At 43.3% G+C, this 18290-nt stretch overlaps 1 protein-coding gene across 1 annotated transcript in view; it reads left to right on the forward strand.

The window, feature by feature from the left end:
- The window catches only part of Tcaim (T cell activation inhibitor, mitochondrial), a 34203-nt gene extending 21980 nt beyond the window's left edge, over nt 1-12223 (forward strand). The window contains 6 exon segments of the mRNA XM_052725323.1: nt 411-533; nt 2048-2145; nt 2701-2792; nt 8278-8510; nt 9253-9384; nt 10601-12223. Coding sequence (XP_052581283.1) covers nt 411-533; nt 2048-2145; nt 2701-2792; nt 8278-8510; nt 9253-9384; nt 10601-10841 — 919 coding nt within the window. The 3' untranslated portion in view covers nt 10842-12223.
- Nucleotides 12224-18290: the final 6067 nt, after the last annotated feature.

The raw sequence follows: 18290 nt of genomic DNA on the forward strand, positions 1-18290 counted from the left end.
CTAGGAACCACATGGTGACTCACAACCATCTGTAATGAGATCTGGTGCCCTCTTCTGGCCTGCAGGGATACACACTGGCAGGATACTGTATGCTTAATAAATAATAAAATCTTAAAAAAAAAAAAAGAAGTGAAGATCTGGGAGGCTGGAGAGAAGGTTCAGCAGTTAAGAACATGGTTGCTCTTCCAGAGGACCCATGTTCAATTCCCAGCACCCACATAGCAGCTCACAACTGTCTGTAACTCCAGGTCCAGGGACTTGTTGGTTGGTTAATTTTTGTTTGCTGTTCTAGGGATGGAGCTAGGGCCTAACTTGCTCTAGGCATGTGCTCGGCTGCTGGCCTCTATCTCCAGTCACCTGTGTGCTGTACTGGAAGGAAGGTAAAGAGTTTATCTCTGGTTTTGGTCTAGGTCCTGGCTAGGTAGCAATGGGAAAATTGCTGTTAAAAAGCTGAAGAACAGTTTGCCACTTAGGAAGGAGCTGGATCGTCTGAAGAATGAACTCTCTGAGCTTCTGCAACTTTCAGACATCAGGTAATAAAGTATCCAGTTGTCTAAGTTCCTGTAAAGAGACGCCACGACCAAGGCCATTTACAAAAGAAAACATCTAATTTAGAGAGTGAGTCCATGACCATCATGGTGGGGAGCATGGCACACAAACAGGCATGGTGCTGGAGCAGTAGCTGAGAGCTTAGACGTTGAGACAACCATGAGGCAGAGAGAGGGGGGCTCACTAGGAATGTCCTGGGCTTTAAACCTCAAAGCCTATCCCCAGTGGCACACCACCTCCAACAAGGCCATACCTCCCAATCTTTCTCAAATAATTCCACCAACTAGTGAACAGCCATTCAAACATATGAGCCTATGGAGGCCTTTCTCATTCAGACCTCCACACTAGTACACACATTCAAATATGCAGGAATGAATATAGTTCAGTTAATAAAGTGCTTACTTAGTACACACTGGGCCCTGGGTTCCACAAAAACTGGGTATGGTGGTGCACACCTATAAATCATATCATTAAAGAGGTAGAGACAGAATGATCAGAAGACGAAGGTCATCTTTGGCTATATAACAAGTTTCAGACTAGCCTGGACCTAATGAGAACCTTGTCTCAAAAAAATGTTTTTAATTAAAAAAAAAAAACAGTAATTAAAGTACAGAAATTACTTGGTGTTGACACTTTCTAATAGGTCAGTATTTGGCTCTTTAACTTCTCTGATAACCAATAATCTTCAATTGTCATTTTATGGATATAGTCAGAATTCATCTGTATGAATGCTGTGATACGTTTTTGTTTAAAACACAGAAGATTTGAGTTCTGATATTTTGGGTATGATAGTTGAACTTTCTTATTACATTTATTTATTTGTGTGTGTGTGTGTGTGTGTGTGTGTGTGTGTGTGTATGTGTACACATGCCATGGCACATGTATGGAGAACAGAGGACAACCTGTAAAATCAGTTCCCTTCTTCCTCCATGTGTATATATGTGCCTGCATAATGTTGAGGACTGGGCCTAGATACTTGCTCAAAGTATATGCTCTAGCATCAAACCCTACAGCAAGCCCCATCCTCTTATTTTAAGATAGAAACAATATATTTGCTTTTTTAGATCTTTGCATACATTGACATTGTCTTAGTCAGTATTTTATTGATGTAAAGAGACACCATGACCAATGCAACTCTTTTTTTCTTCCAAGACAAGGTTTCTCTGTAGCCCTGGCTGTCCTGGAACTCACTCTATAGATCAGGCTGGCCTCAAACTCAGAGATCTGCCTGCCTCTGCCTCCCAAGTGCTATGGTATAAGCCCCCTACACAGAGAGACACACACAGACACACAGACACAGCGATAAGAATAATAGGAATGATTTTTCAAAAATTTAAGAGAGACAATAACCATCTTAGAAACATAAGATCATTTGAAACATGATGTCTGTCTGCTTCAGGAAGAGGCGGTTGACCTTCTCAAGAATCAGACAGTTGGGGTGAGAGCCTGTTCATCCTCCACGGTACTGCTGTTAATGTAGCTGTGTCTGTTGGCCTAGGTGGCAGAGGGGCTGGGGTGTTGCCCATCGCTGTAGCCAGCTGCACAGTCTTAGCCGCCTAGCACAGCAGAATTTGGAGCCACTTCGGAATGCAAAAGGTAACCATTGTCCACTCTCTTTTTTGTTTGTTTATTTGTTTGTTTGTTGTTGTTTATCAAGACAAGGTTTCTCTGTATAATCTTGGCTGTCCTGGAACTCACTCTGTAGACTCAGAACTTCCTGCCTCTGCCTCCCAAGTGCTGAGATTAAAGGCGTGCGCTACTGCTGCCTGGCTGTCCACTCTCTTTCAGAACATCTGTAGTACACATCTATAATTTGTAGCACAAAACTAAGACTTTATCAGAGTTAGATATTTAAATCTGTGGGTGGGGTAGCACACCTTTAATCCCAGCACTCAGGAGGCAGAGGCAAGCAGATCTCTGTAAGTTTGAGGACAGCCAGGGCTACACAGAGAAACCCTATCTCAGAAAGAAATGTAAAATAAAATAAATGTTTAAATCTGTTCCTTTGAATAAAGCAGAAACATAACACAAGCTTCTAGGATCTACTAGATTTAATCCTGAGTGTATACACTCAGTTTAAGTAATTATTTGCATAGTGTTATAAGGATGAATCCTCTGGGCCATGACCACAGGTTTGTGTTTTATCATCAGGATGCACCATCGTATTCACAGACCGCTCTGGTATGAGTGCACTGGGCCACGTGATGCTGGGAACCATGGATGTCCACCATCACTGGACGAGAGTAAGGATGAGCCCAAGCAGACCTGTCTCACTCGCCTGCACACACTTTCATTTCAAACAACACTATTACATCAGCAAACTGCAGCATTGGAAAGCAATACTCCAGTTTTCCAATCCAATAATACCACATAACTAGTACTTCAAAGTAAAGATAGCTTTCTTTTACATTTATTTATTTTGTGTGTATGTCTGCATGTGTGTGCATAGAAGTCAGAGGACAAACTGTAGTTGTTCTTTTTCTACCCTGGGTCCAGGGATTGAGTTCAGACCATCACACTTGAGCAAGTGCTTTTGCTCAGGCCTCTGTCTCACAAGCCTGTAGCCAGAAGGTTTCTCTGGTGCCACCCAGCCCTGCAGTCACGAAGCTGCTTATAAAATAATCATTCAGAGGCTTAATATTATTTACAGACTGTATGGTCTATGGCAGGCTTCTTGCTAGCTAACTCTTTCATCTTAAATTAATCCATTTCTTTTCATCTATGTTTTGCCACATGGCCGTGATGTTACCAGTCTGCTGGCATCTTGCTTCTCCTTCAGCAGCGGCTGGCGTCTCTCTCTCTCTCTCTTTCTCTCTCTCTCTCTCTCTCTCTCTCTCTCTCCCTCTCTCCTTATATCTTCTTCTCTCCATATATCTGCTTGGATTTTCTACCTGCCTCTAAGCTTCCTTGCCATAGGTCAGTGCAGCTTTATTTATCATCTACCCTATATTTGTGAGTCTAAAGTTTCATATCTAATTTATCTTTTATCATAACCAAGGAAAATTATAACTATCTAGTCTTCAACTACATCAAAGACCCCAGGAGGATATATTACCTAAGTAAGCAGGAAGTGCTTTGTAAGCAACTTTCAAAATCTGGAAATGACAGACAGCTAGCTGGCTGCCTGGACAGTCACCCAAAGTTCCTCTACAATGTTGGGGCATTCATCTTCAGCCTATAGGCCTAGAGTCTCTCAGTCACTTTTCCCTGTGTCCTGCAGGATGTCTGGCAGTCTCCTCTGTGAAACAGGAACCTGAAGGACCATCTCACTTTGTGTTGGCAAAATTCAGTGGTCATTTTCCTATGGGTCCTGTATGTCTAGTTTATACAACATTTTGTTAAGCAGTCCAGGCAAGAACAGTTTCTTGTCCAAATGGCTAACTTTTGCCATAAGGAAAGCAAACTCCATATGGAGTTTCTTCAATGCCCATCATCTTCTTTGAAGTAAATTGGTGCTGCCAGGAGCAGATGTGTCTCACTGTCCAGAAAGTCTAAGTTCTTAAAACATTTTAAATGCTATATTCTGTAGGTCTTTGAAGTGTTTGAAGATTACCTACCTAATTGAAATATACCTTTATATACCTAAAAAACTTAACTAACATGACTATAAGTTTGATTATCCTAGATGACTATCAATCTGTATTTTAATTGTACTATAATTTTAAATGAGCTGCATAAACATCATACCTTAAACAAGAGTAGAAATACACATACATATAACAAAATTAACTTTAAAATTGTAATAAACTGCCGGGCGGTGGTGGCGCATGCCTTTAATCCCAGCACTCGGGAGGCAGAGCCAGGCGGATCTCTGTGAGTCCGAGACCAGCCTGGGCTACCAAGTGAGTTCCAGGAAAGGCGCAAAGCTACACAGAGAAACCCTGTCTTGAAAAACCAAAAAAAAAAAAAAAAAAAAAAAAATTGTAATAAACTAAAATCTATAGTAATGTAAAACATTTTAAACAAGTTGTTGCTCTTTAAAAGTAGACTCAATAATCTACCCTTTTATCCTATCATATCTATACTATCCCCTTTTCTTTTTAGAGATTGCATTTATAATCAACCCCTTTAAAATAAAAATAGCCGGGCGTGGTGGTGAACGCGTTTAATCCCAGCACTCGGGAGGCAGAGGCAGGTGGATCTCTGTGAGTTCGAGGCTAGCCTGGTCTCCAAAGCGAGTTCCAGGAAAGGCGCAGAGCTACACAGAGAAACCCTGTCTCAAAAATAAATAAATAAAAATAAACATTTATAAACAATATTTTGGGAATTTGGGCATAGCGTCTCATACTACTTCCTGCTGATTGGGGGCGCTGGCAATCTTATGGGGATCTTGAGAAAATTTAACATAATGGTCAAGTCCTGGAAAGACCGAGGTCCATGTGTTAGTTTTAAATGCAGACAAATAAAGCTGATGTGAACATTTTTTATTGTTAAATTTTATTTTTAGGTTTATTTATTTTATATGTAAGTATTTTGTCTGCATGTATGTATGCCTATGTATCATGTGTGAGCCTAGTTCCTGAGGAGGTCAAAATAGGACATAAGATCCCCTGAAGCTGGAGTTACAAAGATTCTCATTATGTAGCACTGGCTGACTAGAACTCACTATATAAATCAAACTAGACTGAAACTTGTAGCAATCCTCCTGCCTCAGTCTCCAATGTCTTAGGATTATGGGTGTGAGCCACTGTGCCTGGTTAATACAAACATGAGAAATGCATTTTTCATCTCATAGATAAATTCCTAGATAGAATTGCTGGGTCTTATCCTTTGATCATATCATATTTTCAATTTTGATGAAAAGTTTTAATTAAGACACTCTAGTAGGTATGTGGTGATGTCTCACCTTAAATTTAATTTGCATTAAATAATAAATGATGGTAATCATCTTTTCATGTTTTCATTTGCCATCTTCATGTCATCTTTGGTGAAGGATCTATTCAAATAAAATACTTGGTAGAGGGACTGGAGAGATGGTTCGGTGGGTAAGAGCACTGGCTGCTCTTCCAGAAGACCTGAGTTTGAGTCCTAGCACCCACATGTCAGTTCACAACCATCTGTAACTCCAGTCCCTGGGGATCCAATGGTACCAGACATTAATGTAGTATGGAGATACACATGTAGACAAAACACCTATACACATAAAATAGATCTTTAGCCCGGCTTAGTGGCACACACCTTTGATCCCAGCACTCCAAAGGCAGAGGCAGGCAGATCTCTGAGTTTGAAGCTAGTCTATAGAGTGAGTTCCAGGACAACCAGGGTTACACAGAGAAACCTGTCTTTAAAAAACTTAATTATTAGCTGAGTAGTGGTGGCACATGCCTTTAATCTCAGCACTCAGGAATCTCTGTTGAGTTCAAGATCAGTCTGGTCTACAGAGTGAGTTCCAGGACAGCCAAGGCTACACAGAGAAACCCTGTCTTGAAGAATTAAAAAAAAAAAAACCTTATTACTTATTATTATTTCAAGCCACATATTTAATAGGTATTTTGTATCTAAAGCTTATAAGAACTCTTAACACTCAGCAGTTAAAAAAAAATACCCAACCAAAATAGAAAATGTGCCAAAGACATGTCACTGAAGAGAATGTACAGATGACAGATGTTCAGAACTGGGGATGTGGTGAAGAGCTGGAGTGCTTGCAGCATGTGAGATGGTGGGTTACAGCCCCACACTGGGCAGAACTGCTGAATGAAAATAGTGGCACCACCATGTGATGATGATGACGTGGAAAACTGGTTCACTCCTGACTGCTGACAGGAGTCCAGATGTGCATATCTCCACACAAGGAGCACATCATCTAAAGAACTGAACGTTCTGCCAGGTGGCCCAGCAGGCCATTTCTCGGCATTTATAGTGAAAAATAAAAAGCTATGTTCACGTAGAAATCTGTGCACAAATATTCATAATAGCCAAGAGTGGAGGAAGTCCTAATGTACTTCTGTATAAGTCCTGCTCAGAAATGGGCATGAACCACTGATATGTGCAGCAACCTGGGTGTGAAAGTCGGTATCTGAAGGTTATATTCTATACAACTCCCATGTCTGTACCATTCTTGAAATAACAAAATAACAAGAAGGCAGTGCAGTGCTGTGACTGCATAGACATGGAGATAAGCAATCTGGCCACTGAAAGGTCATGTGGCAGATCCTGTGGTAAAATTCTGCTCAATGCTAAATGGTGATCTCACATGGGTCTGCACATGTGAAAAGACAGTATAAAACAAAATACACAAGGGTTGACAGAGTGCAGATGAAATTAAACAGCTGCTATATAATTATAGTGTGTCTGCACTCACAATCAGAGACATACAAAGTCTTCATCACACACTATATGAACGCACAGTTCTCAAAGATCCTGAATGTACTTACCACTACATAAGTAACCCAGGAAGAGAAGAATTGGGGAGTAGGATTATTTTTTACAAAATATAGTAAGTAGATGATGGATGGTTTATAGAATCTTGTTATTATTTTCATTATAGACTACCTAATGCCTTCTAGTCCTCTTTTTTTGTTCTTTTTGTTGTTGTTTTCTGTGTAGCCCTGGCTGTCCTGGAACTCGCTCTGTAGTCCAGGCTGGCCTCAAACTCACAGAGAACCCCCTGCCTCTGCCTCCTAAGTGCAGGAGTTAAAGGTGTGTGCCACCATGTCCTGGCTAAGGCCTTCTAGTCATCTTAACATTGTGTAGATCCCAGCTTTCTACAGAAAACCAAACTTAAAGTCCTCCCTGAGGACAACACACGTGCCATGCACCAGCCCATCCCACTCAGCAACGCATGTGCCATGCACCAGCCCTTCCCACTCACCCACACATGCCATGCACCAGCCCTTCCCACTCACCCACACATGCCATGCACCAGCCCTTCCCACTCACCCACACATGCCGTGCACCAGCCACACTCAGCTTCCTGTTTGTTTTGGACATGACCTTTTTTCTTTTCCCAAAGCTTTCCACATTCATCTACTGTTTCTAAATCCTATTATACTTTTTGTGAATCAGCAGTCGTGGCAGCCATTGTTTAAACCTGGCTTTGACCTATCAGCCTCATGTGGCACTTGAGCTGACAGTCTTGCCCCTCCACTGTGAGCTCTAGCAAACACAAGCCCTTACACCTGCATGTGTACTTCATGCGTACACACATAGTAGGTGCTCAGGAAAGCTTTCTGTGCGTATCAATTGAATTTGAAATAGTTGACTCAAAGTAAATTTTTAGGCAATACTTGAGAGTTGGAATACACAAATGTACATTTAATCATCATAACCTAGTTTAAGATTCCTGTGCAGGTCTTTAATATTAGTACCTTGGGCTGATTTTTACTTGGGGCTTTTCTCTCTCTGCGGTCTCTTCTCAGTTCCTATTGAAAACCCTAGACTGATAGTTTGTTTTTTTGTTGTTGTTTTGGTTTTTTGTTTGTTTGTTTTTCGAGACAGGGTTTCTCTGTGTAGCTTTGCGTCTTTCCTGGATCTCGCTCTGTAGACCAGGCTGGCCTGGAACTCACAGAGATCCGCCTGGCTCTGCCTCCCGAGTGCTGGGATTAAAGGCGTGTGCCACCACCGCCCGGCCGATAGCTTGTTTTGAATATTAGTATTTCCAGGATTATATTGTCTTTACTGTATTTTACTTGAATATTCCATCTACAAAAATAATTTTTAAAACTTTCTCATTTACTGGACTCCTAAAATTATAGTAACATAAAATTATCTTTTTTTTTAATACTATAGCTTTTTGAAAGCTTGCCAAGTTATTTTGACCTTCAGAGGAGAATGTCAGCTTTAGAAGACCAGATAAGCAATCTCCTAGGGGGCATACGCGTAGTTTATATCGAGGAGTTACAGCCAGCGCTCACACTTGATGAGTACTGCTCCCTCCTTGACGTCTTCTATAATCAGCTGCTGAAAAGTAGGGCACCTTCCCACCCGCGGAGTCTGAGTGGCTTGCAGATGATCCTTAGCAGGTAAGTGTCTGGAACTGGATGGGATGTGTGTGTTTTTGTTTCATTGTATGGTTCTTGTAAATTTAATAATAATAATAGAAATGAGTGGATGGAGAAATGGTTCAGTAGTTTGGTAGAAGATTCAAGTTCAGTTCCCAGGGCCCATGTCAGGCAGCTCACAACCAGAGGATTCAGTGCCTTTGACCTCATCAGGCACTGCTCTCAACACAGAGGCAGAGGGTGTGTGTGTGTGTGTGTGTGTGTGTGTGTGTGTGTGTGTGTGTGTGTGTGTGTGTGTGTGTTTGTATATTTATACACATACATAATTTCAAATGATTTTTTAAAATGGAGGCCAGGCATGTGGTGCACACCTGTAATCCCAGTACAGCAGGTGGATCACTGTAAGTTCAAGGCCAGCCTCAGCTAAACAATGCACCCGTCTTAAAAACAAAAGAATGTCATGACTTGTGAAGAACTGTAGTCACAGCCCTGTTGTACATATGTCAGAAACCAGACTGAGGGACTGAAGGGTGGGTCTCTACAACATTCTTGAAAACATAGCCACTGATCATCGAAGTCAGTCTAAGTTCTCAGACTCACCTTGAAGTAGGTCACCGCCATGTCACAGAGAACAGTATAGCATCATCAGTGTTGCTGTAATTTAATGTGGGTTTTCGGATGACGACTTTTCAGTCACTTGAAATTAAAAAAAGCATTGTCTGTGGAAGTGATGATGTTTCCCTTAATACATACTTTGTTTCAGTGACAGGTACGAGCCAAGCTTGCATGAACTTGGGCATTTTAACGTCCCAGCCCTCTCAGATCCAACAAGCCTCCAGTCATTTATGAGAAGCAAAGCCCAGCAGGCGCGAGAAAACATGGCAAGAAGGGAGGAGTGAGTACTGTCCACTTCCAGATGTATGAGGGCCTGACTTTTACAGATACTAGAAAGCATTATCTGCGTTTTAGTTATTTTATTCATGCACAGCTGTTGTGTCTGTTGGTATCAGCAGGGACCAAAGAGGGCATTGGACCCCCTGAAGGTGGAGTTATAGGCAGTTGTGCACCACCATGTAGGTGCTGGCATTTGCGTCTCTGTAAGAATCACAAGTGATCATAACTGCTGAGCCATCTCTCTAGCCTTATTCTATTTAAATTTTAAAGTGTGACTAAGTTTATAAGTAGTCGTGTTTCTGTGGTGTTTACAACTTGGAATCACTTGACAGCCAGTAGTTTCCTTGTCACAGGTTTGAAGCTATAGAATTAAGTCCATTGTAGAGGAGAAAGGGTAGGAGTGGGTCCATCCAAAGGAATGGACAGACAGATGGACAGCAAGTTCAGATGGTGAGCAGGAAGGGAGAAGCAGCTCAGGGCAGGGTACAGCCTGATTTCAACATCCAATTAAGGGTTTATACTCCTAGGTTTTTCTTCACTTAGTCACTAGCAGTGGCTAGGGGAGGTGTATGAAAGCTGTTAGGAGCACTGACTGCTCTGTAGAGGACCCAGGTTCAATTTCCAGCACCCATATGGTGCCTCGTGACAATTTATAACTCTGGTTCCAGGAATCCAACACCCTATTCTGGATTCCGAGAGCACCAAGCACACAGATGGTGCACAGATATCCATACAGACAAAACACCCATACACATTAAAAATAATAAATCTTGCCGGGCGGTGGTGGCGCACGCCTTTAATCCCAGCACTCGGGAGGCAGAGCCAGGCGGATCTCTGTGAGTTCGAGGCCAGCCTGGGCTACCAAGTGAGTTCCAGGACAGGCGCAAAGCTACACAGAGAAACCCTGTCTCGAAAAACCAAAAAAAAAAAAAAAAAAAAGAAAAATAATAAATCTTGGAGGGGGGGAATAATAAATCTTTGAAAAATGGGAATAAATTGTGTATTATTTTTACCTCACTAATGCTAAAAAGGTTGATTTTTTTTAGAGTTTTATGTAGAAATAAATGAGCCAGTACTGGGCACAGCGTAACTCTTGGCATGTCTTTTCATATGACTGGCTTGTATGAGCACTATGCCATCTCCCCAAGATTTAAGAATATTATTTATATTTTATCTTATTTTATTTAGTAATAGCTTGTGATTTTTTTATTTAATAGGTTAAAAGTTATTGAAAATGAATTGATACAGGCTTCAACGAAGAAATTTTCTCTGGAGAAGTTGTATAAAGAGCCCAGCATTTCTAGCAGACAAATGGTGGATTGCTGTAAGAGACTTCTACAGCAGTCACTGCCTTATCTACGTGGGATGCACCTCTGTGTGTCACATTTTTATTCTGTTATGCAAGATGGAGACTTGTGTATCCCATGGAATTGGAAGAAAGGAGAAACCATGAAGTAGCACAGATACTGTTTTATTTTCTGAAAAAATGAGAAACTGTTGAATTTATTTAAATTCAGTTTAATACTAGTATTCATGTGTTAGAACAAAGTTTCTAACTGCTGCTTTAAAAGTGGGCTGAGCTTTTCTTTGTAGTGAATTTATGCTAAGAAACATGTTTTTAAAAGGTTTTATTCCCCCTAGTCTTATGATGCTGATGGCCAGGCAAAAAAGATGCTTAGAAGAAAAAAACTATTTTAAAGATATGTATTAGAGAGTTCTATAAGAGTCATATATATATTTTTATATGAGTGAATGTGCGTATATATAAATTGGCCTCATTCAGTATAGCTCTTTAGTACTAGAACTCATTTTCACATGCAACACAGCTCAATGTGTGTCTTCATAATTACATTCTATAGACACACACACTTTGTAGCCAGTAATGGACAGTTATGTTCAAAACAGATGATTGATGAGTAGCAAAAATTAAATAATTACATTTTGTTTGAGAAAGATTAAAAAAAACCCTATTGAATATATGCTGTTAACACTGTCTGATACTAGTTTATTAAAACATCAGTGACAGAGAATTTAAATACATGATTTCTTCTACCATTTAAAATATTGATAGAGCATATGCTTGGTAGGCACAGGCCCTGGGTTCCATCTCCAGTACCAGGAATGAGTAAGATGTACTATTGTAATTGAGCCAGAAGCTCCTTTTAAAAGCCGTCTTCATTTCTTCAGCTCTGGTCCAGGTAAAGCCTGCTGCCTCCTGTGGTCTCTGATGTCTCCCACCCAGTGGGAGACCCACTTTCTATTCAGAGCAGACCCACCCTACATTCTGCACAACACTTTTCCCCTGAGAAAGCCCTAGTGAATTTTTCCCACAGTGCATTAGAACAAAGGAGACGATAAAATCAGTTTTCATGTTTTGGGTTTTTATAAAACATCAGTTATTTAAACAGGTCAAATGTGTGTTGAAGATAAGAACTGGCTTGTGAAAGGATCGTTTGTGCCATTATTGCTTTTGACCCATGCTAATTTGACAAATGTTGCTATAAATATTCTCTGTAAGAAAGAGTCCTCAAGTTGGGTTTGATGACGCACACCTTTATTCCCAGCACTTGGGAGTCAGAGGCAGATGGATTCCTATGAATTTGAGGCCTGCCTGGTCTACAGAGCAGGTTCCAGGACAGCCAGGGCTGTTACACGAGAAACCCTGTCTGGGGGATGGGGGTGTGGGATGGGGAGGAGTTCTCAAAGATAGGATAGTTTATTGGAAAATTGTTTGGATTGTACTACTTCTAACATCAGCTAACAGAATCTTCTGTAATGTGTGTTGAATTGGATTTGTCTCCGAACTAATTGTTACATAATAAATAACACCTTGTCCACCACTTAGCTACTTTTCTTGTTTTCCAGTTGTTAAAGTTTCACAACTAGGAGTTGTAGGAAATTGCTAGAAGTGATCCTTTGGACTTCATCTCCGGATATATGTGCTCCCCCACCACAGAGAGAACAGGTGAAGCCTCTGGAGAGATCTGAGTCAGATCACAGCTGAGCTGCCCCCAGAGAGAGAGCTGGGACTAGGCCCTTAACTCCAGGGCTGTGTCTGTTCCCAGCATGGACTGCCAAAGCCCTTCTGCCTCCCTTTGTTCTGGAAAGGCCTCTACCCCTAAGTAGCCTCTGAGTTAATGAGAGGATGGCTTTGAGAAGTGGGCACATAAGATGAAGAGCCAGGAACAGTTCACCACTACTGGAGCCTAAAGACTGAGCACACTGTGGGCAGTGTAGGCCTGGGGGTTCGGGGGGACAGGGGCGCGCCCTGAGCGGGATTCATACTCTACAGAGGGATCTGGAAGCATACTGGAGGAGGGCGAGACAGCCTGTGCTTTTCAGTACCATACTGTTTTGGTCAGTGTGGAGTCACTTGATGGCATCACGGGCAGATCTGCCCCAGTCTCAAGCCCAGAGTACACAGCCCCGGCTTACCTGGCACTCAACTTCCTTTGGCTCACTTCACACCGACAATGAATGCCCACCTCTGCAGGGACCCTGCTTGCCCACAGCTCCGGCAGGGTCTGGTCTCATCTATACCACCTGCACCCTGAAGGTTGCTCCCTGCCTACCTAGTAACTGTGGGCTGGCTGAAGTTTCTCTGCCATCCAGTTTTATCTAGAGGTACAAACACCACCCCTTTTTGGTGTAGTGCTGGAGATTGAACTTTGGACCTTGTGCCTGTTAGGGCAAGTATTCTATTGAGCTACATCTGCAGCCAAAACACTCTTTCAGAGTGTGTGTGTGTGTGTGTGTGTGTGTGTGTTTGCGCACACGTGCATGTGCACATGTACTACAGTATGTATGTATAGGTCAGAGGACAACTTTTAAGAGCTAATTCTCTCCCACTCAAGTGCAGGCTTGGTGGCAGGTGCCTTTATCTGCAGAGATATCTGAGATATCTTGCTAGCCCTAGAAATTCTTTCATAGCTTTAAGAGGGAGTTATGTTGCACGAATCCTAAATGGTCATATAATAAAAAAACCTGGAGCTGAAAGATCAGAGAAGCAGAGAAAGCCACAGCTACCACCTCTTACCTCACTAACTTCTCAGCCTGACAGAGCCTCTGTAAGACAGCGAATTCCTGTCTCCTCTCGCCTTATATTCTGTAGCTGGAGTTTTCCTGCCTGGCCCACAATCAGGACAAATCTCTGATACCCGCCAGTCCCACAGCCATTCAGACCCAACCAAATAAACACAGAGACTTATATTGGTTACAAACTGTATGGCCGTGGCAGGCTTCTTGCTAACTGTTCTTACAGCTTAAATTAATCCATTTCTATAAATCTATACCTTGCCACATGGCTTGTGGCTTACCGGTACTTTACATCTTCCTTGTCCTGATGGCGGCTGGCAGTGTCTCCCTGACTCAGCCTTCCACCTCCCCGTTCTATTCTCCTCCTTGTCCCGCCTATACTTCCTGCCTGACCACGGGCCAATCAGTGATTTATTCATTGACCAATCAGCAACACATTTGACATACAGACCATCCCACAGCAATATTCCTTTCTCTGCCCAGCCATATCACTTCTTGTCTCAACCTCCCTAGTGCTGGAATTAAAGGTGTGTGCCACCACTGCCTGGCTCTGTTTCTATTTTAGACTGGATTAATCTCGTGTAGCCTAGTGTGGCCTTGAACTCACAGAAATCCAGACGGATCTCTGCCTCCCAAGTGCTAGGATTAAAGGTGTGTGCCACCACTGCCTGACCTCTGTGGCTAACTCTGGCTGGCTATGTCCTCTGATCTTCAGGCAAGCTTTATTTTTTAGATTACAAATATCACCACAGAGTTACATGTTTTTATCATGGGGACAGGTGAACCTCTCAAGTAGTCAGTGTTACAGTGTTGTTTCCCTTGAGTCTGGCCTTTTATGTAAACCATTGTGGGTCACTAGGGGCTCCATATGGTTGGAGCCCAATTGTTAAGAGGTGGGAATCCTGCTTGTATTTTGCGCCTTTTGTCTCTATATAAACTACTTATTTCCTTTGGAGAAGTGTTGCTATTCTGTGTTGGCACCTTATAAAACAGCTGCACCAAATCAAGACTCAAGAAAACAGGTCCCTCATCTCCCCAAAGCCCTTAATGTCTTCACAGGCCAATATACAGATTTGAGCATGCCTCCTGTGTCCTTGTCAGCGAACCTAATACTCTTCCTAGCTGGGCATTATTGTACCTGCCTATTCACCTCCTCGTGAGTCAAAGAGAATAGGAAGATTTGACTCTCCCCAGATGTTTTCCTGATTTTTTTAAAGGTTATATTTGCAGCCAACTGGGCCAATGGGAATGAGTGATACATGGTGTCAAGTTGCTGGGCATGCTGCCAGTAAGTTGACTAGGATCCTTTTGCTCTTCCAGGACTGGTCCTTGGCAGCCTTTGTAACCTTCAGCTTCTATCAGCAAGCAGTGACAGCAGGCATCTGCAAGCCGGAGGTAACAAGAACCAGGCCAGCTTCCAGCCTTCACAACACTTTTCCTTGTCCAGAATCTTCATCACAGAGGTACAGGAAGGCTTGTTCAAGAGAAGCATGGTGAGGCTGGAGAGATGGCTCAGTGGTTAAGAGCATTGACTGTGTGAAGGGGCCCCAAAATAGCTTGACCACACAGCAGCCATGACAGGCCTAGACACAGCTTCTGTGACAGGCTTACTGGGAGGCAACACCCAGATCCAGGAAAAGCCTTAAGCTGATACCACCCAGGGATCCACCCAGGGGTGAGAAAGTACCTAACTTTCCAAACATTCCAACCATTAGATAAGGTGGCCAGATGTCTTTGAGTCTAGCACACATCTATTTCTGTTTTACAGATACCCCTAGACAAATGTCAGCCAATCAGGGTCCTGAACCCTGGAAATCCCCTCACCCCAACCTCTGCTATGATAAAAACTCTGCCTCACCTGAGCTTAGGGCTTTAGGGCTCTCTGCTCTCACCGCTTCGTCGGACAGACAGAGGGACGCATGCACACATGTACAATTAAATTGGAACAATTGTAAAAGCTGGAACTCTTAGCATTTGAGAGGCCGAGGCAGGTAGTCAACCTGGTGTGTACACGGGGAGTGTGGTGAGAGACTGAGGTGACCGCTGGCTCCCCTACTCTAACTGCTGGCTCTGGATCTCCATGTTACCCCCACCTAGTTCCCTTCCCTGGTCCCTCTACTTGCTCAGACTACTTGTCCCTTCAGATTCCTGTAACATCTCAACCTTGGACCTATTGTTACTTTTGCAACCTGTGACCCGAACACCTGACAGAAACAACATAAACGAGGATAGATTTATGTTTCGTCTCCTGATTTCACAGGGTTTCAGTCCATGGTGGCTAGGACATCAGGACAGACCAGGAAGCAAAGAGAGGATCAGAACCAGTTCAAAGTTCTGCCCCTAGTGAGCTACTTCCTCCAGCTAGATCCCACCTACTGAAGATTCCTAACGCCCTCCTAATTAGCACCATTAGTGAGGGAACAATCATTCAAAACATAAGCCTGTGGACAGCGTTTCGGATTTAAACCCTAACAACCTGAGTCCATCTACAGCACCCAACTGCACCCCCATCCGCACCACCGAACTACCCTCCCTGCTCAAAGACCCTTTGTGACTGCTTAGATCTGCAAGGATCTGCAGTTCGGCTCCTCTGTGGCTCTCAGGATCGCTTGGGCTTTCATTCAGCCTTACCGCCCCCGTCGGGCCCGCGGCTTCGCATGGCTCCTAGACTCGCTTTGCCTTTCGTCACTGTACTGAAGCTGTTCCTAACCTTCCCGTTGCCCCCGTTACCCCTGAGTGCACAGGACCCACATAACACTCTTTGGCCCCACTTGGGCCCTCATAGAGCCTAAAACAAACTCTGGACCACCTTTCAAGGAACTCTGACGTGGGGCCTTGTCCTAGACTTGACCCGGAAAGAAAGTAGGAATGCCATAGGCACAGGCGTAGTTTGTGAAGTGCAAGCCCGAAAACAGGCTTCATCCCTTTTCCATTCCAAGTGCTGCCCATAAAAGCGAGGGTGACCTGGCTGTGCCCGGCGAATGGGTCCCACTCACCCTGGCCTGTCCTCATCCCACTTAAGGCCTGCTTCTGTCCCACAGATGACTCCAGCACCAGAACTGTGGTATTCACCCACTAAGTGTCAAGACAGCAGAGGGAGTAAAGAAAGCCGTAGAAGGCGGTCTGTGAAAATCTCAGAAAATTTGTATTGGGTCTGAAAGCGTTTTTTGCAGGCTCCTGAATAAACCTGTGCTTCTGGGGGTGGGGCTGATGGTATCTTCACCGAACGTGTAGGTGGGCAGCCACTCTGCCAGGTGCCTCATGGATAGGCCCCATGGGCGCTCCCTAGCTCAAGAGGAAAACCAGTCAGAGCGTTCCTCAGCTTGCTAGGCGGAAGGGCTTCCAGGGCAGAGAAAGGGGCTGGCTGGAAGCACCTCGCCCGTTGGAGGGGACGTTCCCAGGTGGCGCTGCACAGGAAGAGCGCCCCCTGGTGGGGACAAGATGCAGGGCACGGCCGAATCTTCACTAGGTAAAGAACTTTCCTGCCCCAGGGTCTTTGCCTGCAGCCTCCAGGTTCGCTGGGCAGACCGATCTGTGTGCAGCAGCCGCCGCACGGGGCGTGCTCCCACGCTTCTCTCCAGAGGCTGCATGAGTAGTCTCCTCCTCTGGAGGGAGGGTGACTTCTCCAGTCTCATTTACCCAGACAAAAAAATCTAGAGATTTCTTCTGTTCAAGCTGACTCCTAGACATATCTAAAATGAAGAAAACGGCATCAGGGGGCGCAGGTGAAAGCTGCTCTTAGTTTTTTAATAGTCTTTTCCAATTGGTTTTTTTTTTTTTTTTCCGAAACAGGGTCTCACTATGTATCCTTGGCTATCCTGGAACTCACTGTGTAGGCCTGCCTCTTCCTTCCAAGTGCTGGGATTAATTAAGGGTGTGCCCAGATTTATTTTCTTGATTAATGATTGACATAGAAAGGTTCTAGGGTGTAAAAGAAAACAAACTGAGCAAGCCAGTAAACGTTCCTCCACGGCCTCTGCCTAGTTCATTGCTTCGAGGTTCCTGACTGGAGTTTCCACACTGACTTCCCTCGGTGATAGTGTGACCTGAGAGTTGTAAACTGAAATAAATCCTTTTCTCCCCAAGTTGCTTTTGGTAATGGTATTTATCACAGCAACAGAAACCTAACCAAGACGTATGGATGTACTGAACACAGACTTTTTCTTGTTACTCCCTGAGCAATTCAGTATAACAATTGCTCCACAGCATTTACATTACATTATGGTTTAGAGATGATTTTAAGTATGTGAGGAGAATACATTGCATGTTGGGGAATATTATTTTAAGGTGTGTTGCTTTTGTTTTTAAAAGTTGCATTTGTTTAACTCTGTGAAGCTGTGTTACTGTGCCTGTCTAAAACACCTGATGGTCTAATAAAGAACTAAACAGCCAATATTGAGGAAGGAGAAAGGATAGGTGGGGCTGGTAGGCAGAGAGAATATATAGGAGAAGAAATCTTGGGAAAAAAAGGAAGAGGAAGTAACCAGAGAAAGACGACTACTAACTTTACAGAAGTTAGAGAACGGGAAAAGCCCAGAGGCAAAAAATAGACTGGATAAGTTAAGTGACTAGAAACAAGACAAGCTGAAGCCAGGCATTCATAATCAAGACTAAGCCTCCATGTGTGATTTACTTGGGACCTGGGTGGTGGGGCCCCCAAAAGAGTAAAAAACAACAATTGTATGGAAATAGTATCCCATTTTATATTAGGGATTTAAGCATCTGCTGACTTAGTGTTGGCTTGGTATCGTGGTGCCAATCCCAAGAAAAATGAAGGGCAGCTGTATACTAAGTATATTTTATCTATTTTCCTGACCCAATTCAGACATCAATGCTAAAAATTTCAATGGAAGGTAAATGATTAAATTGCTG

Source organism: Peromyscus californicus, unplaced genomic scaffold (genome assembly GCF_007827085.1).
Source record: "Peromyscus californicus insignis strain IS unplaced genomic scaffold, ASM782708v3 Scaffold_11__1_contigs__length_118956290, whole genome shotgun sequence".
Lineage (NCBI taxonomy): Eukaryota > Metazoa > Chordata > Mammalia > Rodentia > Cricetidae > Peromyscus > Peromyscus californicus.